This window comes from Anser brachyrhynchus (assembly GCF_964034855.1).
Source record: "Anser brachyrhynchus genome assembly, chromosome: 20".
Lineage (NCBI taxonomy): Eukaryota > Metazoa > Chordata > Aves > Anseriformes > Anatidae > Anser > Anser brachyrhynchus.
The window spans coordinates 12331887-12347832 of NC_137713.1; the positions used below are offsets into that span (position 1 = coordinate 12331887).

The 15946-nt window shown below is 55.4% G+C and overlaps 3 protein-coding genes across 5 annotated transcripts in view; 2 read left to right on the forward strand and 1 right to left on the reverse strand.

Moving 5' to 3' along the window:
- STX1A (syntaxin 1A) overlaps nucleotides 1-4963 on the forward strand; it is a 105488-nt gene extending 100525 nt beyond the window's left edge. Inside the window, exons 9-10 of one of the 2 annotated variants that reach the window (XR_013941239.1) lie at nucleotides 662-876; nucleotides 1579-1616. Coding sequence is in view for 1 of the 2 variants with exons in the window: in XM_080563339.1 (XP_080419465.1) it covers nucleotides 766-876; nucleotides 1579-1656 (189 nt within the window). In the remaining variant the exon portion in view is untranslated. Of the gene's footprint in view, nucleotides 1-661; nucleotides 877-1578 lie in introns of both variants that reach the window. The other variant, XM_080563339.1, reaches the window with a different exon arrangement.
- A 321-nt stretch (nucleotides 4964-5284) lies between these two features.
- Nucleotides 5285-10608, reverse strand: BUD23 (BUD23 rRNA methyltransferase and ribosome maturation factor). 2 transcript variants are annotated; one of them, XR_013941240.1, is made up of 12 exons: nucleotides 10512-10608; nucleotides 10230-10267; nucleotides 10028-10123; nucleotides 9772-9854; nucleotides 9577-9673; nucleotides 8654-8750; nucleotides 8172-8322; nucleotides 7590-7675; nucleotides 7328-7373; nucleotides 6979-7040; nucleotides 5815-5904; nucleotides 5285-5668 (listed from the first exon to the last, which is right to left on the reverse strand). XR_013941240.1 is itself a non-coding variant. In XM_080563340.1 (12 exons), the coding sequence occupies exons 1-12, from the start codon at nucleotides 10557-10559 to the stop codon at nucleotides 5614-5616; spliced, it is 849 nt and encodes a 282-aa protein (XP_080419466.1). In that variant the 5' UTR covers nucleotides 10560-10608; the 3' UTR covers nucleotides 5285-5613. The 2 variants fall into 2 exon arrangements, 1 of the variants encoding a protein (XP_080419466.1); XM_080563340.1 differs by having other exon boundaries at nucleotides 8272-8322.
- Nucleotides 10609-10661: 53 nt separating this feature from the next.
- Nucleotides 10662-11783, forward strand: DNAJC30 (DnaJ heat shock protein family (Hsp40) member C30; the record flags this gene model as incomplete). The annotated part of the gene is made up of 1 exon (XM_080563344.1): nucleotides 10662-11783. The coding sequence occupies one exon, from the start codon at nucleotides 10662-10664 to the stop codon at nucleotides 11286-11288; it is 627 nt and encodes a 208-aa protein (XP_080419470.1). The 3' UTR covers nucleotides 11289-11783.
- Between the last annotated feature and the right edge of the window lie 4163 nt (nucleotides 11784-15946).

The following is a 15946-nucleotide window of genomic DNA, read 5'->3' on the forward strand; positions in this document are numbered from 1 at the left end:
AGTTACTGGCCATGATCCCCAGCTTTGCAGCCCAGATTCCCTCTGTGCCGTGCAGAAGGGCATTGGGGTTCAAGCCTCTGCCCACCCCTGGAAAGTCTGTCGTTCACATGAACCATCAGACAGTCTCCATCTGCTGTAGGACCCAGATGCTCCTGGTGGGCAGTAAAGAGGGGGCAGAAGGGCGAAGGTTGGCTAGGTGAGGATGCCTCAGGCCATGTCTCCATATCCCGGAGGAGGAGTGGGGCAGGAGTCCCTGCAGGACCCAGTGGTCCAGACTGACCAGCTTCAGGGGTCTCTGCTCTTGGCAGGGTGCTTGTGCAGATCTAAGTAGTCACCTGTGCATGTTTGTGGCTTTCTGAGCACCCCACGTGGTGCTGCTGGTATGGTCTTTGCCCTCCCCTGCCGTTCCTCCTGCTTCTCCAGTGTGTAGCACCGTGATGATGCAAATCCTGTTGTGGCTGTGATGCTCACCTGGGACATAAGACGTGGCCACCAGGCCAGGACTGGGATGGGGAACCCACTTGACCCTTACTTGCCTCTCTGCTGGGGTGTGTACAGAGGTCCCAGCCCTCTTTGGACAAAGCCTGTGGTCTGGACCCACACCCCAGGGTGCCTGTGTGCCTGCTACAGGCAGGTGACTATCCCTCTCTCTCCCATGCAGGGCCACTGGGCAGGGTGACGTCTGCACGGTGCCGGGGAGCAGCAGGGAAGGAAGGAGCTCATGTATGTGCACATGGGCGTGTGGGCTCTGTCCCTACTCTGCAGGGTGAGATGATTGACCGCATTGAGTACAACGTGGAACACTCTGTGGACTACGTGGAGCGGGCTGTGTCTGACACCAAAAAAGCAGTGAAGTACCAGAGCAAAGCCAGACGGGTGAGTCATGGCACTGCCTGGGTCTTACCTTCCCCTGCCTGCACTACTGACGCTGTCCATGGACCAGGTCCCAGCCTGGCACCCCTGCCTGCCTTGCTGCTCGCACAAAGGAGCAGGCAGCAAGGTGCAGCCTTGTGGGTACTCATGTACTTCTTTACCCCACACCGCTGGGTGCAGCATGGGTCCTGCTGGTGACATGGACTGAGGCAGAGCTCTGTAAGGGGGCTCCTTGAGCACTGTCAACGAGCCATGGGGCAGGGGTGCTCATTGGTGGGAGGAGAAGGGACAGGGTGGATTCCATGGGCCAGGCTAGATGTGGGAGCCATGTCCCTTGCCAAAACAAGGTGGAGGTGGTAGAGAAAGGCACGGTACAGCTCTGACCCCAAGCGCAGTGCCAGCTGCCCGTCCCATTCCCCAAGCCTGGCCCTACCAGCATGCTCCTATGTCTCTGCAGCAGCCTAGCAGCTCAGGGTATCTAGTGGGCCACCAGCTTTGCCAGTCCAGTGAAGAGGGAGCCTGGGTATCCAGCCATGCCCCAGCGACGGCCAGGGCCTGTCTGGCTCCCCTGGTGCTGATCAGAGCCCACCACAGACACACAGGGATGGGGCACATTGCAGGCCCCAGCTCTTGGGTCCAGCTTGCCTTTGGCACTCATGGTCCCCTCTCCCTTCTCTCCCTGCTGGTGCTGGAACACCCGAGCAGAAGAAGATCATGATCATCATCTGCTGTGTGATCCTTGGTATTGTGATTGCCTCCACCTTCGGCGGTATTTTCGGATAGACTCACCCCATGGGACTGTTTGTGATGGATGGAGCCGCGCGTGCCATGGGGCTGCAGCCACACGGGAGCAAACCACGCAGCCCCCGGAGCCTCCCAGCAGCATTTCAGTTTCTAATGCATGGTTGTTTGTGATGCTGTGTGTGCGGTGCATCTGTGTGGAGGGAGCACCAGCCTTGGGGTGCAGGCAGGGTGCAGGGGACAGTGATGGGCGTGAGGGGGACCTTTGGGGAGAACCTGAGCTCTCATCACTGCACCAGCCTGAGAGGCTGGCTGGGACCAGGTGGGGACAGAGGTACCATTGGGCACTGCTGCTCTTCCTGTGCTAGGCAGTTTGTGTTAGTGACACCTGAAGATGAGACCAATGATGGGCAGGGTCCTCAGGAGCACAGAGCCCAGTCAACTTTCCCCAGCTTTTCCCATCACCTTAAGCCAGATCTTGTGTCTGTCAGCCACATCCGTGCTTGCAAAACACTTTTCCTCAGGCTGCTTCAATCATGGGGCACTTCCCCAGGGGTGCACTCTGCCAGGCTCTGCCCTCCCCGTGCCCATGCCTGGCTGCAGGGCTCCATTCCTGCTGCTCTGCTAGTGGTGGAGCTGCCTGCTGCCCTGTGCAAGCCCTCGCCCCAGTGCAGGTACCTCGGGCTGGATTTGCTGCTGCTGGCCAGTGGTGCTGCTTGGGGCCATCTCTGATGCTTAGGGATGGGGACAGTCACATGGAGGCTCAGTGCTGCACCTCAGTACTGGCCTGGCAGGGCAAGAGGGCACAGGTGGTTTGAGGCCACCAAGTTTCACTGGCTGCTTGCCCTGCTCCAAATCCTCCTTGTTCTGTTCTCAGCTCTGGCACACAGTGGCCCTGGCTCTTGCTGTCCCCAGGCCTGGGCTTAGGCTGTCAGAGTTTGAGGACAGCTCTGACACCCACAGCCCCACGTGGTGCTTACCTGGGAGCAAGGCTTTACCCAGCCTGACTCCTCCACATATGCACCCTTGGGCTGGGGGCTGGAGGCGGGGGGGGGGGGGGGGGGGGGCTTTCTCCTGTCACAGTCCCAGGGACCAGCAAAGGCTTGCATCCACACCCTGCAAGCTAAGAGCAGCAGCCTTCTTTCTCCTCCTTTCTGTCACCAGCTCCTGAGCAGGGCAGGGCCTGACCTCTCTTTCCATCTCTGCCACGTCTGAGCATCTGCCTGCCACCTCCTCCTGGCAGTGTCCTGCTGCCTGCTCTTCCCCGGGGCCATCAGGGAGACACCTGTACACTGTGGGCTGCTGTGCCAGCACCTAGGTGCCCCATGCTGTCAGCTGTATCTACTGCATGGATGCAGCCACTTCTGGGCTGGCCTTGAGCCTGCTGGCAGCTCAGAGGGGCCGTGTTGTCACTATCCTGTTACTTCCATGCTGCTGCCTCAGTCCAACAGCAGGGGTCTGCCCTTGTATTCCTTGGGAGAGTCTGGTGCTCTGGCTGGCCCATGAAATGCCAAAGCACTGTGGAGGAGCCCGAGCAGGGTAGGTGCTGGTGTCAAGCTTGCAGACATGCACCAAGGTGGAGGCTGGACATGAGCCCAGATGCTGGTAGCAGAAAAGGGGCACTTGATGGCAGTGAGTACTCCAGCTGCAGGCAGCATGCTGCCTCACCGTTCCAACCAGGGGCAGCTGCTTGCACCCCACCTCCATGTTCCCCGAGGGCTAAGGAGTGCAAGCTGGGGTGGAAGGGCGAGGGCAGGCCTGGTTGGAGCTGAGCCCTGCTCCCACCCCGCAATCTGCCATCCTGCCTGGCTGGTATAGCGCTGCCACTGGCCTTGTGCAGCGTGCCCACAGGTGTAGGGTGCAGGGCAGCAGGCTGTAGCCAGGACACAGTCCTGCTTTCCCTGAGCACAGCCCTCCCTGTCACTATTACCAAAGGTCCCACAACACAACCCTGCTTGCATTCAGTCACTGTTGGGGAGCGTGTCCAGCCCAGTCCCCCATCCTGCCCAGCCCAAGCCCTCAGCACCTGTGGCCATGAGAACATCCAAGACCACAGTCCCCTTCTTCCACAGTCCTGTGACATCTAATATTAGCCACACCACTGCAGCCTGTGTGCACACAATGGCTTGGGGCACTGGGACCCCTGCAAGCAGAGGCAGGCAGGCTCTGGAGACCCCTCCAGGGTAGGAAGCAGGCACTGGCGTAGCCCTTGCTGCACGGGCATGTCTGGCTACAGGAGAGAGAGGTGGAGGTGATGTACAGTGCCTGCTGCTTCTGCCCCAGTGCTGGTGCCTGCCACTGCAATCTGCACACTGCTGTGCTAAGCCAGTGAGAGCACTAGGCCCCCTCCTCTGGGAAGCAATAACACTACTGGTAGGGCTACTCCTAGGCAGGCAGGCAAGAAAGTTCATCTCAGGCTCTGACCCCGCAGCAATGCCCACTGCTAGCACAAGGGGACTTTTTTTTCTTCTTCCAAGAAATGGTTTCTGTGGTACAAGCTCAGATGACGTCAGTGCCCACCCCCGTCAAGGCACAAAGCCAAGAACAGCAGTGGTGTGGTTACTGACACTTGCGCCTTGTCGATACCACCACTGCCAGCAGCAGGAGCCAGACGGCACTGTGGTTTTGCCACTGGCGCTTTGCTGGGATCGTGCAGGCAGTGATGGCTGCATGCTCTGACATGATGGAGGCAGAGGCGCATGCTGCCTTCACTGCCCTGCAGGCTGTCTCTCACTGTCCTCGCTGTGAGGGGAGGGTGTTTTGGTGCAATAATTACCCCTGCACTATGGGAAGCCCCATTCAGTTCCTTTTTACCTGCCTGTCATTGCATGTACAGACTGAATCACCAATAGTGTGGTTGTGCTTTGAGGAAACGTTTCACTTTTTCTTTCTAGCCCCCAACCTCAGACCACTTATCCTTTGGGTTATGACACCTCTGTTCCAAGTGCCACCTGCCCTCCTAGCACCATGAGCATGTTGATGCAGTATTTTATGAGCAGTGTGGGGCACACACAGCTTGCACTTGAATTGGGGATTGGGGATTTATTTTTTTTAGTTGTTGTTTTTTTGTTTGTTTGTTTTTTAGTAAGTAATGTACTTGAAGGCTTTCCAAGCCCTCTGTGGAGTTGTACTGTTGCTGTACTGTGAGCTAAGTGTCCTTGTTTTCTATGTGGATCTTGACCCTGGCTTGCTCTGTCTCACTGGGCTGGATGACACTGTATTGTTGCCTCTTTTCTCCTTCACCCTTTCCGTCCCTGCTAATCTCCCTTCCTTCTCCCAAAGCTTTGGGTGCAAAACAGCTTCCCATTTTGTGGAATTTTTATGTAGAATAAACGTTTGTAACTGTAAAGCTCTGGGCTGGCACTTCTATTTAAAGGGAAGGGAGGAAGTGACAGGCAGCAAGGGTTGCACTTCAGAGATTCCAACACCCTCAGAGCATTAATGCACACAGGGTGGGCCTGATTTGAAGCGGATGCAGGAGGAATCACCATAGGAAAGTTCAGATAACACTTCTGCCATTCTGCCTGGAGGAATATTGGCCCTCATGGGAGGCACACCTTTATACTGCCTGGCTACCTGCCTGCAGGCAGAGGGGAAGCTGGCAGGAAACCTGTTTTCCACCTCAGCTCTCCTGCACTGAGGACACAACACAGGAGACCAGCAACACTTCTTACTTGTTGACTGTTTAGTGAAGAAGCTGGATATAATGTTCTGGCTCACCTGGAGCTCCAGATGGCTCACTGCCCCATCGGGAAGATAAGCAATGGCATGGCAGACACCAATCGGACAGAACTCTGTGCCACTCTGCCTTCAGAGAAAACAGGTGTGGCAGCTTTGCAGTTGGCAGTTTGGCTGCACCTGAGCCAGTCTACACCTGCAAGAGCCCCAGTGACCTGTTCCAACAAGTCCCAGGCCTGGGGTGCCCATCTGTGCCATTCACAGGAGGCTGACTGGAGAGGCCAACACACCATCTTCCACGTCAGCAGTGTCCACAGCAATTCAGAAGTGAGGTCGGCGCTTTCGACCTGTGTATTTTGTGTCTGCTCGTACCTCCCTGTGAAGAAAAGCAGAGAGCAACTCAGTGTGACACACAGGGAGGGGAAGGGAAGCTAGTTCATGGCAGGAGTTTGAGTGGGTGACAGACAGCAAGCCAGCGTAGCACAGTCAACCTCAGCAGAGGCAGGACCCAGCTAAACTTACTTGCCCTGTCGTCGCCTGCGCTCTTTCTTCTCAAGAATCCAGTCCCGGCTTTTCTTCACAGACTTGCCCTTGGTGTTTCTGAACCGTGTCCTACAGAGACAGCAGACAGCAGCTGGGGAGGAACTCTTTTGTGCCCTGGAAGATTTCCGCCCAGACCTAGGCATGCCTCATAAAAACAACGGGTGCCTTCCCACTCCCCAGGGATAAAAGAGGCTCAGGAGCACTGTGGACAAGGCCCACACAGTCCAGCTCCAGACACACAGGAGGAGGGAGGCTGCCACCAACCACAGCTTTGAGCCAAGGGACACCTACCCTCCACAGGCTGCAGCAGACCAGCACTCCCCTGTGCCACATCTGACATACCAGCAGCGTGCTTAAGCACAGCCACCTTCCCCTTGTCTGTTCTACTCTGAACAAAGCAGACAAAGCCTCTGGCTTCCCAACAAGTTGCCAGTTCTGCTATTGCCTTCCAAGATGAAGTACCCCCTGGACTAAGTGAGCAGAGCACAGCAGTGTAAGAGGCAGGAAAACATGGCAGCCACCAGCTGCTGGCAGCCATGACGATTTTCCTCTGTTTTTTATTCTCTGTCTCTCCCACTGGCTGCAGGGGGGGGGCTCCTCCCTGCACCACTACTATAGGAGGAGACCTTGCCAGCAGGAGAAACCACACAGGGCACAGCTGCACACAGTCAGACAGCAAAGAACTTGACAGAGGATGGAAGGGAACACCAGGTTTCAAGCACAGCAGCCCGCCTCCCCGCCAAAAAAAAATAAAATGTTTGACATAACCAGAACTGTAAACAACCTCCCTTCCACCACCACTAACCTATGCTACAGTGCTGAGCTGAAGAGCTGAGTGCTGGACAGAAAGCACACCTCAATCTGAATGCTCAGCTGAAGTTCCAGGGTGAGCATCAACAGCAGCTCCCTGATGCCATAGCAAAGCCCTCTAGTCAAACCAACCTGTTACATTCCCTGTGTCTGGAGCCCTTCAGTAAGATAAAGCAGTGCCCATCTGGGCTGCCAGCGGTCTTCCCAGTACCCCCAGTCCCTTCCCTCCCACCACTTCACACACAGCAGCACTGTGGTCCTCGATCAGCAAAACTGAGCACTTACATCCCCTGAAACTGGGGAGGACTTGAAACTGCACCCCACATACAATACCTCACACTGGTGAACTTTGCCTGGTGTATCTCTTCTCCGTCAGCACACTCAGTACCAAGGCCCTGAAAAGCAAAATTAGGAACTTTCACCTGGTGCAGACAGAGCTAGTGGTCACTGCCATCTAAATAAATTAAGGGAAACACAGTGCTCTATAAGGGGAGGGACTGGGACAGGAGTAAACTGATCTCCCAGAAACTGTGGCACAGAAACCAGACGAGAACAAAGAAACATAAAGAGTGAAGCCACATCTGCATATGCAGTTGGCTGGTGTGACTCCTGCTCACCCACAGCTCTTCCACATAACCCAGCAGCCAGGAAGGCATTTCTGCTGCTAGGCGGAGTTCCTCACCTTTGGTAACGTGCCAGAAGCCCCAACAAAGAGGCAGAGGAAGAACCTGAAGGGAAAAGAGTATGAGGAACATGAAGCTGAGATTCAGCATGTGATTCCCAGTCCCCAAGCAAGACTGGGATCTTCTATTATAGAGTCAGATCTAAACTGTCACCTCTGCCCAGGATTGAATCGTGGAAAAGAGAAAAACAGCTTGTAAAAATCACTGCTGAGGCTATGCCTCACCCGACACATGGCCCATTCACAGAAACATAGGACTCACTTCTTGGCTTTGGCGCTGTTGGGGTAATCTACCACCATTCCCCCAGTAAAGCCAGCTCTCATGGCTTGGGCCGTGATGAGCTCCAGCTGGAAAAATAAGCACATGCAAATGTCATTCACCCACAAGCAAAGCCCAAGGGACTTCTAGACTCAGTCACAGCTAACTGTGTATGCACAAGATGGGTCAACCCTACTTCTATTAAACCCTACACCAAGCCCCAAGCTCTGCAGTTCCATCCAGGCAGCAGCCTGCTGTATTTTTTGTTCTCCCTGCTCCTCCACCTTGCCTGCATTCAGTGGAGCAGCAAACTCTCCAGGAGAGGTATACAAGGCTGGATTTTCCAGCCCTTGGGAATTACAGTACAGTGCTGACAAGTACAGCCCAGTCTTCAAACCCAGTCACATAGGCAAAAATCCAGCACAGCCCATTTAAATCAAGTCCTGTCAATTTCTTTGATTTTAAGGCACAGCCCAAAACAAACTGTGAAGCAGCAGAAATTGCGTATGGCTTTCTCCTTATTGTTGGTTTTTTTCCTGGCTCTTGCAGAGCTTTATGGATGGCAGGAAGGACAGAAACACAGACCTGATGTGGGGCAATACCATGCATTCAAAGCCTCAAACAGCACACAGGTTTTCTGCCTTGCTCTGCCTGTTCCTCTTCCCCACCAAGTGGTATCTTGTACCTGTTCTGAATTCTCAGGGTACAGCTGCAGGACGGCTCGGGATCCTTGGGCCTATGGGAAATAAAGTCAATCACAACCCTGTTAAGACAGGGTTCCCCTCTGGTCACCCAGTCCCTAGCCCCCAACTCCTAAAACCTCCTAGAGAACTCTCCCAGCAGAGCTGCTCAGACTGCAGTCAGCTTCTCCGCAGCACAGCAGGGCATGAAGCTAACAGCAGGGATTACAGAAACACAGGGCACCATGCAAAAAGGAATGCAGACAGGAAATAGGTGCTCCTGCTAGTCTTATATTTCAGTAGCATTTACTTAAAAAGTCTTCCTAAAAGGCACCAGTGAGGACACAAAAATAGACAGAGGCCTGAATGAGAGAGCCTGACACTTACCAAGGCGGTATAAAGAGTTGAGAAGAATTGATAAAGGCGTTTTGGAGGACTGTGCGACTTCTTATCAGCATTACAAAGCCACTGCACTGCGGAAATACTGAGAAAGAGAACAAGACCCTCAAGACACCGAGCCATCAATTCTTTAGCAGAGCCCATAACCTCCCTTTGAGATTCCTTTCACTGTTAAACATGTGTTAGGCATCAGGGAAACTAATTAGTTTTCCCCATGTAACTTTGCCTTCCACTTTGCAGCCAAGACACTACAGGAATCCCTCTTGAGACTCCCTAAGCTATGCCACAACCCAACATAGCACAGCAGTTATTCAAGCTTATTCAAGCACAACAAAAACACCAGACATCTCCCCCAGGCCAGGTGCTCAAATAATTCAATGCTTGGTTGGGGCCCTTGCATAGCCCACAAGCTGCCATACAGGTTTTGACAATGAGCAATCCCAAACTGATTCAGATCAGTAACAGACAGCCCCTGCTCCTGTCCAGTACCTTTATGAGGTATTCTCTAAGAAAAGTATTTCTTTCCCCTTCACCTCAAAATCAACCATCAAGTTCAGCTGTGAGGTCAATCCCTAGGTCAATGTCACAGGAATACTTTAGGTTTTCATCCTAGGTCCATGTCTCAACTCTCCTGATGTTATCTCCACCTTCACTTTATTTATTTCAATAATCTTCCCAGCTCACTACCACAAAACACAGACAAGCATCTCTTGGGAAACTGCTGCTTCTACAATCTGGAATCTCAGCAGCTTGTCCCAGAGAGCTGGAGTCAAGTTGGCATGGAGCAAACAGAGTGACAGATAAGGACAGTCACAGTCAACTGTCATGCAACATAAGCAGACCATGTATACAGTACAAAATACGCAGTTATGCAGAGTATCAAGAGAGCTTGGTTAGGTGCACAAACTCACCTGATACAGCCATCAAACATGCCAGGCCTGAAGGGAATGCCGTGACCCACATCTGCAAGAAGAAGGTCTCCTTCCACCTCTCTCTCCACAGCCACATCTGCACAGAACAGAGGACAGCTCATAGTACCAAGTTCACGACTTCAGCAATCACCTCTGAGGTGAAGTGAGCGCTAAAGGGGAGGAGAGACCACTCACCCAACATTGCAGGGCTAATGTCCATGCCAATCCAGTAGTGCCCCTCTTCAGAGATAAAATCCCCGCTCAGCCCAGAGCCGCAGCTGAAGGGAGGAAGGGGTGGTAACAGATCACAGGCCTTGCCAGACAACGCTCTAGGATAGCCACCGCCCAACAGCGATATCCCCCTCTGTTAGTCTGCAGCAGACACCAGCGCCATGCCGGGCTGAATCCCCGCAGGCCTGCGTGCTGCGCCCCGCCGCTGGGCCCCGCTCACCCCACGTCCAGGAGGAGGCATGGCCGGTCCTCGGGCAGCCCCAGCAGCTCCACGGCCCGCTCCGACATCTGCGCCTGGATCTCCCTCACCCGGGAGCTACAAAGCAGGGCAAAGGAGGGCTCAGGAAGGGGCGCGCCAGGCCCGGGCCCGGGCCCCGCAGCCGCTCCCTCAGCCCAGCCCAGCCCAGCCCGCCCCGCCGTACTTCTGCGTGTACTTCCGCGCCTCCACCTCATCGTAGAACTGCAACGAGAGAAGGGAGAGGGAGGCGTGAGGCCCGGCCCCGGCCCCGGCCCCGGCCCCGGCCCCGGCCCCGGCCCCGGCCCCGGCCCCGGCCCCGGCCCCGGCCCCGGCCCCGGCCCCGGCCCCGGCCCCGGCCCCGGCCCCGGCCCCGGCCCCGGCCCCGGCCCCGGCCCCGGCCCCGGCCCCGGCCCCGGCCCCGGCCCCGGCCCCGGCCCCGGCCCCGGCCCCGGCCCCGCCGCCTCACCAGCTCGGGCGGCCCACGGTGCTCGGGCCGCCGCCCGCCGGCCGCCATGCTGCCGCGCGCCGTCACCGCCCCGACGTCACCGCGAAGCGCCGGCGCAGAGCGCGCCGCACCCAAGATGGCGGCGCGCGGGCGCTGAGACGGCGGGGCCCGATGGAGCCGGCGGCGCTCGGTCGCCTGCGGCGCCTCCTGCTCGCCGCGCCGGGCCTCGGCCTGGCGCCGGGCCGCGCCGGGCACCGGGGATGCGGCGAGGCCTCAGGTCCGCGCCGCGACCTGTACGAGGTGCTGGGCGTCCCGCCCACGGCGACGCAGGCGCAGATCAAGACGGCGTACTACGAGCAGTCGTTCCGGTACCACCCCGACCGCAACGCGGGCAGCGCTGCCGCCGCCGAGCGCTTCGCCGCCGTCAGCGAGGCCTACCTGGTGCTGGGCAGCGCCGCGCTGCGCCGCAAGTACGACCGCGGCGTCCTCAGCCGCGAGGACGTGCGCGGCGCCCCCAAGCCCTCGGGCCGCCCGCCCGCCCCCAAGCCCCCGCCCGCCCGCGCCGCCGCCTCCGGCTCCCCCCGCGGGCCCGTCCCGCCGCCCTTCGACTTCGACGCCTTCTACCGCGCGCACTACGGGGAGCAGCTGGAGCGGGAGCGGGCGCTGCGGGCGCGGCGGGAGCAGCTGCGCCTCCGCCGGGAGGAGGCCGCGGCCCAAGGCCGCTTCCAACTCGTCTCTGACCTCTCGGTCGGGCTCCTGTTTTTCTTGGGCGTCGTTCTGCTCTACGGCCTCAAGTAACGTGTGGGCACCAGCCCAGCTTCACCGCTGCAACAGGACAACGGAGCTCACTGGTGGGCATGGCCCCTGCACCCACGTCATGCCTGGGCTCAGCTCCTCAGGCCATGACATGGCCCTTCTGCCAGTGCGGTCTTCAGAGATAGCGTGCGACCAGCAGGCACTGTATGTGGGCTCAGCTCCTCAGACTGTGACCTGTCCCCTTTGCCGTGATCTTTAGAGACAGTGCATGGCCACAGTACGTGGCTGTGATGTGTTACCTCTGCAAGTGTGACCTGCAGATACTGTATGACCACTGGGTATCACATGTGGGCCCTTCTCGATAGGTTGCAGCGTGCCCCTTCTGCCAGTATGACCTGCAGATGTTGTGCCTGATGGGTTCGTGGACCTTGGTTTGTGGACTCTGACATGTCTCCACCATCAGTGCTGCTCTTTGACCCTGGTGGGAACCACGTGTCTTCTCTTGAGCCGCAGTGGAGATTAAATGATTGACAATGGTGTTTGTGTGCTGTGTGTGTTTGTAGGGGGTGCTCTTGCCAATGCTGACTAATGACTCCCTGTGGTTTTCCGTTAATCTGAAACTAGCCACCTCTATGCTTTCACACTTCTTACTATATATTTGGGGCGTTTTGGGAGCATTGGTTTCCAGACTTCATCGTTGCCTTTGTCTCCATTCAGGATTTGCCTCACTCTGTGGCGACTACAGAAATTTCAGCTTCAGCAGCCTTACAAGAATGAAACCTGGTCCTACAAGAATGAAACCATGTCCTAGTCAGCATGTGACACCACCTAGAGATGCTGCCCAAAATACTTTGGTATTCAGAACAGTCTGTCCTGTCTAGGGCTTGCTAGGAACTTTGCACAAGACTATCTCGTATAGGCCTTTATGGTTGGAGCGGTACGCTTCTGGACACTGAGTGGTGTTACTTGTGTTTTGCATGTGTCTAAGCATCATTTGCACAGAAGAGTATTTACCTATTTAAGTACAGAGTGTTTTAGGAACATTTTAGGAAATGTTTAGGAAATGAATGTTTTAGGAAAGATTGTCTCTAGGAGCTTCTGTGTTTCCTTTGGTGCAAGTTTCCCCTGTACTATTTGAAGAGAATGAAGTTTGCTATAGCATGGTATTGCAATGCTTAGCATGCCAAAGGTATTGTCTGCATTGCTTTGCACTATATTTGGTGGGCTTGGCTGCACCTTCTGTGCAGAAGCTGAACCCTCCCGTCTCACTGCAGTGACCCCGGGTTATGTTTTCTTCCAATATAAACTTGTGAAAGGAGAATGCCTAACATTTTCCAGCTGTGGAGTTCCGTGATACTGAACTGAGCCTTACGCAGTAGCATGTCAGAGTGTAATGTGTACCAGTGCAGGATATATGCTGCTATAGGAGAGTTTTCTGCCTCTTCTGGAAATAATTTTACTAATTCCAACTGCAGGCGCTCAAAAGTGCTGCGTGTTTGGAGAAATTCAGCCTGGGAGCACATAGAGGGCTTTCCAGGATCCTCTTTGGTTGTTGTTCCACCCCCTCTATGTGGGATAATAGTCCTGAAACATCAACATGTGAAGGGCAGAGGGAGCTTGGTGTTCAAAATTGGTTATGAACAGAAAGCCTCTAGAGCTGTGGCGAGTGCCATCACTGATGCATTTTTGTGCTGTAAGGCAAGTTTCTTGAAAGACCAGAGGCTGTTTCCCAGTCAGAGTTTGGCCAGTCTCTTGCAGGCTGGAAGAGCTTGGCAACAGCCATGCGAAGCAGTGGGTACTGTACAGGAATACATCTCTAGTTCCTGGTATCATGGGTTGTAAGGTTTTCAAGGCAGCCCTGCCAAATACTTGTCTTCAAGATTGATCTTTGTGTATAGTGCCGAGGCCCAGGGCTGTGGGCTGTTCCTGCAGTCAAGCCCTGTATCCAGCCATGAACTGACTTGAAGGCAGGGAGTGGGTTGGTGCTGCACAGAACAGGAGGAACTGAGACTAGTCAGTGTGCTCCCTGCTTAACGCTGGGGGTAGAGAAGCACTTCTATAAGCCATCTGGCTCTCCTGCTCTGTGCCTGGTGCTTGTGTCTGAAATTGGAGGGTGAAGTATCCAGACACCAAAGCTGAGCTAATCTATGTCCCTAACTGTGAGTGGCTTGGGCAGTGTAAGAAAAGACCAAAAACTCATGGGCTGAAATAAAGACAGTTTAATAGAGAAAAAACAAACAAAAACAATAAACAGTAATCAACAACAACAACAACAAATCACCAAATGATGCACAATTCAATTGCTCACCATCTGCTGATGCCCAGCCATTCCCCAAGCAGTCCCCTAGCTTTATGGTTCAGCATGACGCTGTAAGTTATGAAATACCCTTTTGGCTGTCCTGGTTGTGACCCATCCCAGCTTCTTGTGCACCCACAGCCTCCTCGCTGGCAGGGTAGTATGAGAAGCAGGCAAGTCCTTGACTCGGTGTAAGTACTGCTCAGCAACAGCTAAAACATTGATGTGTTATCAACATTATTCTCAGAAGTCCAGGATGCAGTGCTATACCAGCTACTAAGAAGAAAATTAACTCTATCCTAGCTGAAACCAGGACACTGATCTCCAGATCACCACCTCCATGCTGGTTGGGCCTGAGTGCTCTGCTGCTCCAGGAGGGATTTTGGATCAGGCACATACTGGCTGGAGGTAGTCCAGATTCACAGACCTACTGCCACCTCCTAGCACATGAAGTTTCTACACCTTCATTGTCTTGTGTTAATACTGTCATCATGTTTAATATTTCTCCTCTTTCCCAAGCTGTTTCCCTAATGGAAAGCTGCCAGGGGCAATTGGTTTTCCATTAGCCAAGTGAGCACAGTCCTTGTGGGGTACCTGTGCCATGAGTGCCAGAGGAAATCCATCAGTATCTAACTGTGACAGCAGTGGTGTAATGGCAAGGGATTGTGTGAGTTGCCAACATCAGAAGCTCAAGGTGGAAAAGGGGAGGAAACAGGACAAAAGCAGAGTTTAGCTGTTGCTACACTAAGTTGAATGAAAGCTCCAGGTAAACTGAGATAAGTCTGGATTAAGCCTGCCACCACCTGAGACCTTGCAAGGTCAGGGCATTGCCCAGAGAGGAGCAGGCTGTGTGAGCAGGGTACTGAACAGCACCAAGGGGACAGCCCCAATGCTCACCTGCCCTGGAGTTGCTGCGCAGAGCTCTACCCTAGCCCTGCTGCTGCTGAGCCCCAGTGAAAGGTCCTGGGGAAGGGCTGCATGGTTGGCAGCACCTGCAGATATAGGGACGGGTGAGGCAGCTTCCCTTCCCATCAGCAGCATCCCCTGCGGCAACTCCTCTGTTAATGGAGTTCCCTATTAACAGCCCTGCTGCCAGCTCGGCACCTGCTGTGCAGGGAGGCCCAGCTGGGGCAGTTTGTTGTGGCTATGCCACTTGCTGGCCAGCCCAGTCCTGCTTTTTATCCTCCAGTGGAGCAGGGTTGTGGCTCAAAAGGTCTCTGGGAGGCTGACAGGGGTAGCCCTTCTCTGCCTGGTCTCCTGTCCCTCCCAGGCTGGGGCTGCTGCTCACCCACCTGGCTGGGGGGAGCAGAGAGACCACGCAGCCAGCAGGGCCTGCACTCCAGACCACCTTTCCCCAGTTTGGCACAGGAATGAATGTGGGGGCACATTCCACACACAGTAGCAGCTCTTCCCTCTTCCCTGGGGCAAGTGGAGGCAAATCCCCTCTTCGCCTCCCCTCCACCCTCCCCCAAAAGGCCTTGTGGTGGGTGGTGGCCCCGTGGGGCATGGGTGCTGGTGAAAGTGTCACTGCACAGTAAGGAGAGGCACAGGAGGATCGTCCTCCCCAGCAGGACCCTTGCTGCTTCTGCCAGCTCCTACCTGTTACCGATGCTCCCATCCTGTGGCTCTGTGCAGGACTTTGTCCTCCCAGGTCTGCTTGCGTAAGGGACTGGAGCTGCCAGAATGGCAAGGCGCTGCCTGTGTACTCTGGAAGCCAAGAGGCAGGCAGTCGATGGTGCTGTGCTCCCCAGAGGCGTGCATTGCACTAACCCTGTGTGTGCTTCCCATCAGGACCACTGCCCTGGCCCCAAGCTGGATAGACCCAGCTCCAGGTTTGGGGCTTGGAAGAATCTCCTCAGCGCAGGGAGTCATCTTGTGCCAGAGTCTGCCAGGGGGCCACTGGATAAAGAAAGGTAATGGACTACTGGGGTGCCAGGGCCTAGCCATGTCATCCCACTGAGTGGGGCCAGCACCCGGGGGTGCTGCAGGGCTCCTACAGACAGAAAGCCACCCAGGGCTGCTGCAACCCAGCAAAGGCTCCTGACTCACTGTGGTTTTGGACTGTTACCTTCAGTAAGATAGAGACACTCTGCCTCCCTGGACCTGGGAGAGGTAGCTGCGCACCTTGAGGATTCACACTCATAGGACCAGATTAGGCAGTCACTGTAAGGTGACTCAGTAGCTGCTTGGGCTAGGGCAGGTTGTTCGGGAGCTGCTGATAAACCCATGCAGCACTGTTTGGGAATGCCCAGTCTGGGGAGCCATGCAAGGCAGGGACTTGGTAGAAAGACTGGCCATTTGTGCCTGGCTGTTTTTTGGATGGCTTGGCTCCTCATTAATGGTCACATGTGCTCTAGTGCCCATCCCAGTGCTGATTGTGGTCCCATCTTGCAGGGAACTGACA